This window comes from Merops nubicus, unplaced genomic scaffold, assembly GCF_000691845.1.
Source record: "Merops nubicus isolate BGI_N331 unplaced genomic scaffold, ASM69184v1 scaffold3248, whole genome shotgun sequence".
Taxonomy (NCBI): Eukaryota; Metazoa; Chordata; class Aves; order Coraciiformes; family Meropidae; genus Merops; species Merops nubicus.
The window spans coordinates 147,523-159,627 of record NW_008626184.1 but is presented as its reverse complement, the minus strand read 5'-3'; the positions used below and the strand labels follow the sequence as shown (position 1 = coordinate 159,627).

General features: G+C 43.0%; 1 protein-coding gene across 1 annotated transcript in view; it reads right to left on the bottom strand.

Moving 5' to 3' along the window:
• Window positions 1-2,228: 2,228 nt before the first annotated feature.
• TBXAS1 (thromboxane A synthase 1 (platelet)) overlaps window positions 2,229-12,105 on the bottom strand; it is a gene marked incomplete at its 5' end in the record, with an annotated part of 129,894 nt that continues 120,017 nt past the window's right edge. The window contains 4 exons of the mRNA XM_008945897.1: window positions 2,229-2,526; window positions 3,135-3,297; window positions 8,439-8,576; window positions 11,084-11,172. Of these exons, the coding sequence (XP_008944145.1) occupies window positions 2,452-2,526; window positions 3,135-3,297; window positions 8,439-8,576; window positions 11,084-11,172 (465 nt within the window). The remainder of the gene's footprint in view (window positions 2,527-3,134; window positions 3,298-8,438; window positions 8,577-11,083; window positions 11,173-12,105) is intronic.

Here is a 12,105-nt window from a genome sequence, read left to right as displayed (position 1 = left end):
CAATACCACTACAAACTGGCAGGTGAAAACACATAATACTTCCTAACCAGGAAACTTTTCAGGACATTTGAAAAAATGATAGGACAGACTCAGGTGAATTTACTTGCACACATAATGTTCACATTCAACTTAGAAGGAGCTGGGAACAAGTCTTGGTACAGTTTCCAAGCCTCTAAAATGTGGTGCACAGTTGCAGCCACCATGGCAGTGTTTTTTTCTTTCCAATGGCATCAACACAATATTCAAGATGATAAAGTCCTGCTGAGGCACAGAAATACGAGTTGTTCGACTATTCTGCATTTTAGTGGCACTTTCTGAGATAAATACTGAGGATATAAAGAGCATTCAGACAAGCTGTAGAACAGTCTGTACAAAAGCATATGGATGAAAGGAACAGGCTTGATTAACCAAGTATTTGGTTAAAAATGAACCACAGAACAACCTGCTAATTCATATAAGGAAGAAAAACAGTAGAAAACTTTTGAAGGGACAAACAAACTATTGGTAGCTGATTTCAGACCGGAATGATATTGATGCTCATTCAGGTAGGTAAGAAGTTTTTAGGCAAGGCCCATACAAATTTTACTAGTTACATGTATAAGCTGTACAGTAAATCAGCTGCCAGCACACTATTTCAAGAGGGAAAAGCTATGACTAATGTGTAGAACCCAGGGTATATACAGTGTGTTGCTTTTCAAACAAATAACAATCAGTAATTCATGTAAGCAGTGTGTCTATAACAGCATTTCTGTTTAGCATGACAGAAATGCTCCATGCAAAACAGGAACAACTTCAAGACTGCCAGGTCAATCCTTCACGACTACTACCTGTACAGTTCTAGTTTAAAAAAAAAATCCTATGAAAAGGAAAGACAAAATCTTCCAGGAGCAAGAACATAGTAATTTGATCAGTGTTAAGGCAGCCTGTGGGAAGAAGGCAGCAAAAGGTGCTTGCTGGAGAGAAACTAGGAAACTAGCTAGGGATCAGTGAGCAGATGGCTCAGCAATCCTTGCAGTGAAGCTGAGCAGTCAGTTTCTTCCTCCTGCTACCTTGATGCTTCTTTGTGCATACCACCAAGAGATGTTGTGCCTAAGGAAACCTTGAGCAAAGTATGTCAGCAGGCAGGTCAACACTTGCAAAGAAACATAAGGTGCTTCCTTATTTCTATGGTGCCATAAGAATTTTTGCTATTTTTAAAAAGTTTTTTTAAGAAAGGAAGAAAAAAGGACGCTGAGACTGAGATCATCTCCTGTTATGGTTTTGTTGTACAGCCAACCAGTTTTTGGTGCCCACTGAATGAAATGTTTGGTGTCTTTCTGGTCAATTGATCACTGCTGTGATGCCCCACTGGCTGTACTGTGATTGAAGGGCTTTGTAGAGGAGTAGGAAAGAACATGAAGGAGGGAATGTGAAGAATGGAAGTGTACTGCTGCTTTGGCTGCGAAGATGCATGTGCATAGTTATACAGCTGGAAGGGATTCACGGTGCTCCTGCAGCTGGCGATCAGACAAGTTCCTTCCTGAGTGTAGTGAGGCACCCAGGACATGACCTACTCCAGGGTCACATGAGGAATCAAGAGCTGCTGGGGCTGACGGTCCTGGATCCCACTCCTTTGCTATGTGCTTTAGTGCACATAGTGCTATTAATTTCCTTGAGTCAATGAGACAGACAAATTTCCTCCAGACCTCCTTCTTTCTTTACATTTATATTTTCTTTTTCTCTTCCATTCCAGCAGCAGTTCAGTAGCCAGCAGAATGACTGTGACTTCATTTCTTTGGTCTTAGCTACTGGAACTTAACTGGTAAGAAGGGGAACTCTTCATTCCCCTTCAGTCATGTTGATGCAGTGTGCCAAGCGCAAATTGTTAACCTAAGTGTATTTCAAACCACTTCAAAAGCATGAAGAAGGTGCAACTCCTTCTACTTTACAGACACAGGGAGAAATTAAGCATGATTCAGGAGACTCAGCTTTGATTTTTGAGCAGAGTTCATGATAAAATCCAATGCACTGGATCCCAGGTCTTCTGCTCTAACTGTGGTGCCTCTTGGGCTTTTTCTAGAGTGGGGACTTATAAGTGCATGAGAAGGATGTCTGAGATAATTAATTGTAATTAAATTACATTATAGATCACAAATACACTTAACCATTTATTGAACTTGAGCATGAAGAAAGCATTCTCAAAGGTGAGTGAAAGGAAGTGTAATGTAGAAAAACAAGTGAAAGTGAGATGTTCACAGCAATTTGAAAACCACCAAAAAAACACTGTGGAGCCCATGTCTCATTTTAAAAAATGACTGGAGGCTCTCCCACAGGAGGGCAGTGAGGTAGCATCTACTGACCATCAGTGGGATAGGCTCCTACCTGTATTTGGGGTTTTGAAAAATAATTATACCCAGTGAGTTATTGAACAAGGGATCCCATCCCAGAAATTTTCAGGAGTTACATTTTCTTTTAGCGAGATTCCAGCATAATGTAGACTCCATTTTTTGGTCCAAGTGTGGCTTTTGATTTCAGCTGCAAAGGAATCTGAAAGAAAAAAAGAACATCTTATGGATAGCTGTATGTATTTGTTTATGTCTGTATAACACCCTCACAGCCAAACATTTTTGCTGGGGGACCAACTCATACCGAGATTACTGTAGAAGCAACAAAGTACTTGTTTTATAGTTGGCTGTGGTAATATAATATTAAATAGAATTTACAGCCAGAGGCTGAGACATTTGTTGCCCAGGTATACTATAGATCAGAATAGAAAGAAATTTAACTCTGCAGACTCTAAAGCTGCTGTGTAAGTGCCACTTGTAATGCACGTAGCAATAGGCATATGCTGAGATCCCATGAAAGATGTACACCCACTCTCACCCTATATACATCATGGTATTTTGATTGTGGTGTTGCTACAATGTTCTCTGTGAGGGCAGGGTTGTGTAATTGTTTATTTTCTTGGAAAAATCCTGAAGTTTAAATCACACTTGGATTAAAACATGAAATCCAGGCCTCCTATCCCTTCTTATTGCTGCAGTGGCTCTAGCAATGTTCTCTAAGAGAAAGTCACAAAGGCAAGTCAGTTGTCCTGTGTAGGACACACTGTCAACTCCACAAAGTTGACAAGTGTGGACTTTAAGTGTACAAACCTCAGTCTCTGGGCATGCCTTAAATTTAAACTTCTGCAAAATCCTCAGCAGGGTAATTTTTGTCTCCAGCAAACCCATTTTCATGCCAATGCAGCCACGGGGTCCTGCCCCAAAGGGCAAGTACGCAAAGGGATGTCGTTCCTTCTTGGCCTCCTCTGTAAACCTAGAAGGTGCAGAGATGGAAACCGGTTCAAGAAATGGTTTTTGCTTCTGATTCCATGTTCTTCATTTACATCTCAAAAGGTGGTTATTTCAGTTAGTCTTCATGGACAGGTCAAGGCTGACACCCTTAAGTAAACAGATAATTGAGTTAGAACCATTAGCCTTTGTCAGCTGGTCCTTCCAGGAGAGGACAGACAGACATTAGTATTACTGCCACACGATCTTTAATGAATTGCCTCCATTTGATGACTGTGCTCAGAAGAGTGATAACTTCAGGTGCAGACATGCTAGCTGTGTTAGACCTTTGCTTGTATGAGGGAGAGATTACAGCTAAGAGGAAACTAGCAGGCTGCGGTGTGAACTAACTGCAATTAGCAACAGTGCTTCCCTGCTGTGGACCGCAAATGCAGATCAACTGGAATTTCTCTTTGAACCTTGCAAGAGGAAATGAAATCTCACGGGATTGGACAGGCCCTGAAAGAGAGTTATTACAATTCCATACAGCCCTTCTTTCTGCACTTAGACCAAAGAAACCAGGTTCCCAGTTGGGAAACAGTGAAGCTGCAGACAGTTCTGTTCTTAGAGCTGAAGTACCTCAGACCATTAGAAAGACTGATTAATGTGGCAGTTTGTATGCAGATCTATATCGACCAGCTAGCTTTAAATACTTGATCGACCCATGAGAAATAAGCCTTTTTCATTTTTTTATTCTTTTTTTTTTTTTCCACAAGGAAGGAAAGAAAATTCCCATTTGAACAGCAGTCCAAAGGAAAAAAAGTAAAATGTTTACCAACATGTGCTGGTTTTGGCCGAGATAGAGTTAATTTTTCTCAAAGTAGCCAGTATGGGGCTATGTTTTGGATTTGTGATGAAGACAGTGTTGATAACACAGGGAGGTTTCTGTTACTGGTGAGCAGTGCTCACATGGAGTCAAGGCCTTTTCTGCTTCTCACACCACCCCTCCAGTGAGTAGGCTGGGGGTGCACAAGATGTTTGGAGAGGACAGAGCTGGGAGAGCTGACCTCAACTGACCAAAGGGATATTCCAGACCATAGGACACCATGCTCAGCATGTAAAGCTGGATGAAGAAGGAGGAAAGGTTGGACATTCAGAGAGATGCCATTTGTCTTCTCAAGTATCTGTTACGCAGGATGGAGCCCACCTTTCCTGGGGATGGCTGAACACCTGCCTGCCGATGGGAAGTACTGAATGAATTCCTTGTTTTCCTTTGCTTGTGCTCACAGCTTTTGCTTTACATTGTCTCTATCCTAACCCATGAGTTTTCTCACTTTTACCATTCTGATTCTCCCTCCCATCCCACCACGGGAAGTGAGCGAGCGGCTGTGTGGGCCTAGTTGCTGGCTAGGGTTAAACCATGACAGTCCTTTTTGGCACCCAACGTGGGGCTCAAAAGGTTCGAGATAACGACAGGTTTGATTGGAACATGCCAGACTGAATTTCCAGCTGTTACTCCTGCTTAACTATTAGTTGGCAGGCTCCTGTGCTTGCTATGGGGCTTGTTTGCCTTACTGTACAGTAAAGTCTAGCACCCGTTAGTGGCTGCTTTATGCTTCCACTGCTTGCTGTACTGCTTAGCATCTTACTTGGCTGTGCCTGGAAACGTTTTGATAAGAGCAATGGCCGTGTGCCCGGACTGGCAGATGGCCAGGGCAGCACTGCTCTTTCTGTACTGGATAGGCTGGAACTCACGTGTGAACTTGTGTAGAAGGGATTGTAACCTGTGAATGAATCCATGTGGGAGCAGGACACCCCAAAGCATCTGTGGCTGTGGGTAAGCCCATGCTGCAGCAGGTACACCTTGAAGCATCAGTGGCTGTGCATGAGGGCATGCTGAGGCACCTAAAAGTATGTGGCCATGGACAGGCCCACAACAGAGCAGATACACTCCTGGAAGGACTGCAGCCATGGGTAAGGCCATACTGGACCCAGTTTACCTCTGAAGGCACTGTGGGCCATGGATAAGGCCATATGGGAACAGATGCACTTCAAAGCAGCTGTGGCTGTGGATAAGTCTATGTCACAGCGGATACATCCTTGAAGAGACTGTGGATACGGGTAAGGTTCGACCTGGAGCAGATACAACCCTAAGGGCCTGTAGTCTGTGGATGAGTTTCAGATGGAGCAGGGGGGAGGGGAGAAGTTCGTCGCAACGTTAAACCCAATGGTCTAGTCCAAAGGGACAAGGGGTGGAAACTGTAATGGAAATACCTTTAAATGATTGTAACCCATGATTTGAGCTGCATGTTATATGCATTACGATAGCAGGAGCCACCCGAACCAGTGAAGGACAAGTCTAACAGGAAGGAGTGAAAGCACAGCAGTAACTTGATGTGAGCTGGCTTTGGAGCCAGTAACTCCACACAACACACCACCTCTCCTGTCCTGGGTGACCACCAGAACAGATGGAGCCCAAAGTCATAGACTAAATTAACTCAGTGGATATTTTGTGGATATTTTACAGACATTTCAGAGAGGTGGTCCATAAAGTAAGGGAATGGTATCTGTGTATTGTATCAAACGATGGGAAGGGGACAGAGTGGTTAGTAAGGATGCATTGGATAGTGTGGGATGGGAGTATGACATAAATGGTATGGAATAAGGGGTGGAGAATGTGCTGGCTTTGGCTGGGATAGAATTAATTCTCTTCACAGTGGCCACTATGGGTCTATGTCTTGGATTTGTGCTGAAAACAGAGTTGATGATATAGGGAAATTTACATTACTGGTGAGCAGTGCTCACATGGAGTCAAGGCCTTTTCTGATCCTCTCACGACCCCTCCAGTGAGTAGGCTGGGGCTGCACAAGAAGTTCAGAGGAGGGACACCTGGGAGAGCTGACCCCAACTGACCAAAGGTATATTCCAGATGATATAACACCGTGAGCTAGGGGATGAAGAGGGAAGGGGGGATGTTTGGAGAGAAGGCATTTGTCTTCCCAAGTAACAGTCACACATTACTGCTTTCCTGTAGGTGGCTGGATGCCTGCCTGCCAATGGGAAGTAATGAATTAATTCCTTGCTTTGCTTTGCTTGTGCATGTGGCTTTTGCTTTGCCTATTAAACTGCCTTTAACTCAACCTCACTTTTTTGAAAGTTTTTTTTTTTTTTAAAGTTCTCTTACTTTTACTGTTCCGATTCTCTCCCCCATCCCACCATGGGGGAACAAGTGAGCAGCTGTGTGGGGTTTAGCTGCCAGCTGTGGTTAAACCACAACACATCTGCAAAGATGGCTGTATGCTGGACAGGATATGTACAGAGAAGAGTGCAGAGTCTAAGCCAGTACAGGTTATTAGGGCCAATGCATAATCAACAAGGTGAGGCTCGTTCTGGCCTGTGCTGAGTCACTGGTCAGAGTGGTTCCTTAAAGCAAGCAAACCTTTGCAGTGATAACATTACCCTGGAAATCTACATAGTCCTCCCATGTTATAAGGTATTTGGAGCTGTTCTGGCAGTACAGAACTACTTTTCTACTTCTGTATGTAGATAAAGTTTCTGTCCTGCATATATAGGGTCATCTCTGAAAATCTTTCATCTCTTTAGATAGTTTGCAAGAACTTTAGATTGGTAAGGCCTGGAGAACTCGTGCAGGGTAGAAAGAGATGAGAGGTAATACAGGCTATTTTGAGGTTTGGAAAACCCCCCCAATATTGTGTATTTCTGCTAGCCCCATCCCCATTGCTTAAATATCCTAAACAAGATTGGGATACTACTGCAGAAAATACTATAGAAGCCTGTCATTTGGGATTAAAGGACTATTAACTCATGTACTGAGCACTGCTGCAGATCCCATCCAAAGAGGTTAATTCTTGCCTTGCTCCCTGCTCCCCTCCCCCCCGCCCCCATATCACTTCGGTAAATTTAAAGTCTCCCTTATATTGTTCCTGAGGCAGATTTCAAAACAAAATATTAGGGAGGAAAAAAGGCTGTAGCTGAATTAATTTATTTTTTGTTAGGCTCTTACTACTCTTACTAACATGACAAACTGATACAAGCTGGGGAGAGTGTCAGTAATTATGCTTCATTCCTCAGGGAAATTTCAAAAGGGAATTCATCTCAGATTCATAACAAACAGCACTGTATGAGTCAAGCAGACAGCAGCCCCCACTATCCATTTTACACTGTAATGTGCTTTCATACTACTGTTAAAGCAGCGAATAAACAATTAAGACAGCATTTCTAGATAAGCATTGCTAAAAAAAACCCCCAGACTTACAGTTATTGCTAAGATTCATCCCCAACAAAAAGCTCTGGGCTTCTCTAACCCTGACATTGCTCTTCTTCAGGGCCTAAGTTGCCTAATAGAGCATATGTCAAGAGTTGCTCCAAAAGGACTTGTTTGTGGAGCATGCACTTTTTTTCTCTGTAGGCTTTTCAATGTAGTCGGGGCTTAAAATGTAGCTGTCCACAGAACAGCTTAACATATAGCTTCCCACAACTAAACTGCGCTTCCACACAGCACCACATCAACTGAAACTGCCCCTGTAGCTCAACTGAGCACCTGTAAGATAGGGCAAGGTACAAAACCACAACCTGACAGTGGCACTTCCTCATTGAAGAAAATAAATGCAATGTGAATGTCTTGCCAAGCAGGGCTAAGAACCCAGGATCCTAACTTATGGACAGAGAAAATTCCCAGCAGGAGATGGGATAGGTTCCCCACTCACAGCCTTTCCACATCATTACAAGATCTCGGGTGAAAAGGCTTCTCTGAACCAGGCAGGCGCTGGACAAGTTTCCTGGGTACCTCCATGCCAGGGAATATACCATCTCACTTCATTATTTCTGCATCCAGAGGCAACCCTATTTGCAACATTTGATTTGGAAAGAGGTCTGAAAACCTGTGCCACATTTCAACCCTGACCAAATCTTGCACACTCTGTGGGATGTGCCACTATCACGACTTGTCTAATTTGGTAGAAATAACATATTTGTATGATCTAAATTAAATTGTGATCCTCTTGGAGGAAATACTGCTTCAGGTGAATAGAGGGTGATTGTGGCTGGAAGAAGCAGCAGGATATGGCATCTCCACTGGACAGGCTGGAGTCCTGTGCCCACTCTAATGCGCAAAACAGGCCAAAATAAGGACTTAAACCTAAGCATGGAAAGCATTACTCCACATACCTCTCAGGAATAAACTTCTCAGGCTCTGGCCAGAAGTCAGGGTTGTGGTGGAGATGTCCAACTGCAGTTTCAATGACAGCCCCAGCTGGAATACGCTGCCCCAGCACTACACAGTCTTTAGCTGCTTCCCGAGTGAACCTGCAACAGTAAGTGTCATGTATCCCAGATGATTAATAAAGGTAAAAACACAGCAGGAGGGAAACATGAAAGTCAATCTCTTCAACTGGACTGACCCTGCGATTTCGGGAATAGCTCTTTCCCAGTAGATAAATACAGCAACCATTGCTGATGCTAGTGTCTTCTCATGTTACAATCATCTCCACCTAGAAGCACACGGCTCCAACCCAGCTGGCTAACCTTGCCCTTTCCACAGTAAAGCATTTCTGGTTGCTTATGGTTTTCCAGAACATTAGCTGTTGAACTGCAGTTTTGCTGCTAATGTTTAGTTTAAACTCTTTTTTTTTTAATGAAAACTGTAGATGAAATGTATCAGCCATCTCTAATAACAGGCAGAAAGAGTATGCTAGTTGGCTTTCAGAAAAACAAAACAAAACAAAACAAAACAAAACAAAACAAACAACCCAGCGACTACAGTTTTGGGTTTGGTTGTTTGAGAAGCTTCCTCATGTTGGGACAGCACCTGGAAATTAGCAAGGGATAGTTTTAATATTGAGGCTAAGTGTTCTGCAGCTGTTACAAAAAAACCATCACTTCACAAGCCTTGGAAAAATGCATTTCACATATACTCATCAAAGTTAGGCATGACGTTAGCAACACAACTCTCCAGTTTCCTCCCACTCTGTGGTGACAGGTGACAGAGTAGGATTGTCCTTAGGAACCCCATTGTAGCAAGAAGACTGAGAGAAGCCACCTGCTGAAGCTTGAGCTTGGGTCTGTAAACCTTGTAAAATATGGTGTGTGGGTGTGCGTGTGTAGTGGTAGAGCTTGAGCCAGATCTTTCAGTGCTTGGGTGGTCACTACAGACCCCAAACCACCCCAGACCCAGGTGGGTGCCCTGGTCTCTCAGCCTGCGATCTATTCCCTGGCATCAGCTGGGAACACAGGGGCGAGATGACTTACAGGAGCTCCCTTTGCTGGTCCCTATGCTGTGCCTACAAAGTTGAGCAAACATTTCGGTTTCAGGGCTGTCAGTCTGGTATCATTACAGGAGCAGATTCTTTCCTCACTGTCACCCTTCTCTTTCTCTTAGACAAATAAACAACAGTGGCTCCAAACACAGAACAGAACACTGGCATGCTAAAAAACACATTGACAAGCCATCCTTCTCATCCTTACATGAATTTGGTGATAGAGGAAACATGAGTTCTGGGGAAGAAAATTGTCTTTCTATCAGATTTGTGTGTGTTTGTTTTTTTTAAAAAATAACAAACCCACAACTAATTTTAAAACAAGTTTGGCTTGGCTGCTACTGAATTTTCCCCTAACTCAGCACTACCTTTGTCACAGAGAATTAGCAACTTTCTGAGGCATTGGGCTGTCCTATCCATTCCACATCCATCAGAGTAAAAGCCAGATCAATAAACACCACCGACAATGCCAACTGAAACTTCAGAACAACTTTGCTCCATTCTCATTCTGTTTCCCATTTGACAAACATTGATTGTTTCCCAGTGCTTCAGCTGAAACTCAAAGATCCTTGATGCTTTGACTGGCAAAACAATTTCCATTTGTATACCATGTATGACATTGTAAAGCTCAGTCATCTCATCCAGGAGCAAGTATCTGACATTTACTTTATGAATAATCCTGCAGATGTCCATGGAAAAATCTTGAATTTCAATCTTTGTGAACATATAAAAGAGAATAGGATTTAAAACTTTTTATTTTAAGGTTCTTGCAATCACAGGGTAAATTTTTCACAGGCTCTCCCAGCAAGCTCAGCTTTGCCTCCTTTCCAGTCACGTGAAGTTTTTCCTTGGCTTCACAAGAAGTAGTGCAACTAGCTGACCACTTTGAAAAATTTCATTCTTAACATTTGCACCTATGCTTGTGATAACTTGGCAACTCGACAAGTTATCACAACTTCTCTAATGACTTGGCAATTCGACAAGTTATCAGACACTTCTCTAGTGTCTTTTCCCCTTGTTTTCAGTTCATCAATACAGCTGAGTAAAATCAACCTTGTGTAAACTTGGGCAAAACTTTCAAAATTTAATGGATGTAGCCATTCCCTTAACAATATTAGTAATAAGTACAAAATAGTAGGAGTTCTAGTTAAACACACATGTAAAATACAATTTCTGAATGTGGAACCCTTCCACAAATCAAGGTCTTAATCACTAAGTGGTCTCTGCTTCATATCCCTAAAGCCCAAGGCACAGAGAGCAGCAGCATCTCGCTTTCTAAGGCCAGTCCTGCTGCAAATAGGCTCCATCTTCTAACCTTGGGGGATGTGAAGAACGAAGAGGAAGCAATCTTGGCCAACCTGTTGTAAAAAAATTCTTTAGAAATACCAGTATTAGCCAGTTTCCCCTCAATAGGCCACATTATATCTTTCAAATGCACAAGGAGTATTGATGTTGGCACAGAGACCAAGGGCACATTGGTCTCCCAATAGTAGATTTCCATTTTATAGAGCTAGGGGGTCTACCCTGTGGAACGAAAAGGGAAGAAAAAACAGATACCTGAATGCAGGTGGGTACATGCGCAGTGTCTCCGCAATCACCATGTCCAGATAAGGGAGTTCTTGTACATTTTGGTAATCAGGGACCATCTGAAAAGGCAGGAAGAAAGGAACAATTAAATTTTCACACATTTCAGTGCCAAAATCATCTCAGATTAGCTTTTAGATTATCTATTTTTTACTGGGCATTTTTCCTGTAGAAGAACTCTATGTCTCATCCAAAACAGTAAATGATAAAATTATACAAGAATGTGGGCAGTAATTAAATGTGGGTATAACATTCCTTTCATCCTCAAAACACTTTGGTGTGCAGCCCAGCTGAAGATATAATAATAAATCAGCTTGCTAGGAAGTATTAAAAACAGGGCATTACAGAGAGCATTAATAGCTACAACAGAGCTATTGTTTTATACATGCACCAAAATCTACACAGGACTGTTGTTTCTTCTGAAAGACAAGAGAGTTGCAGACCAGGAGCACTTTGTTCACAAGAAACAGCAAGTCCTTCAGTTACTCTTGTTGATAGTGTAGCAAACCCTTTGCCCTTTCAGTTACAGAAATAAAGATAAGTACTGGTGCCTGTGGAAGGGTGGGAGATGGCAGTGGAGGATACTGGCACCCCAATGAAGAACAGCACGCAGTGAGGAGTTGCTCTGCAGAGTAGAGGGGGCTGAGATACAGCTCAAATCCCACCTGGAGGATTGCAAGGGTGGCCAAGAAGTCTTTTTCCTCCCATGACCATCACTTGTGTAATGCTGCTTAATTTTCCATAGTGTGAACTGCCTAACCCCACTTTTTCATAGTCTACAAAACTAGTCAGCCCTTCACAACAAGCAGTGGGCACTAAAACCCAAACAGGCTGTAGCTCAGAAGACCTTGCCCTCTGACTGGCAGCAAGCAGTGAGAGACACCAAACCGCAGATGACCACTGGCAGCAATGACACATCAAGAGAATTGTGGCCAGCAGGTCGAGGGAGGTGATTCTCCCCCTCTACTCTGCTCTGGTGAGACCCCACCTGGAGT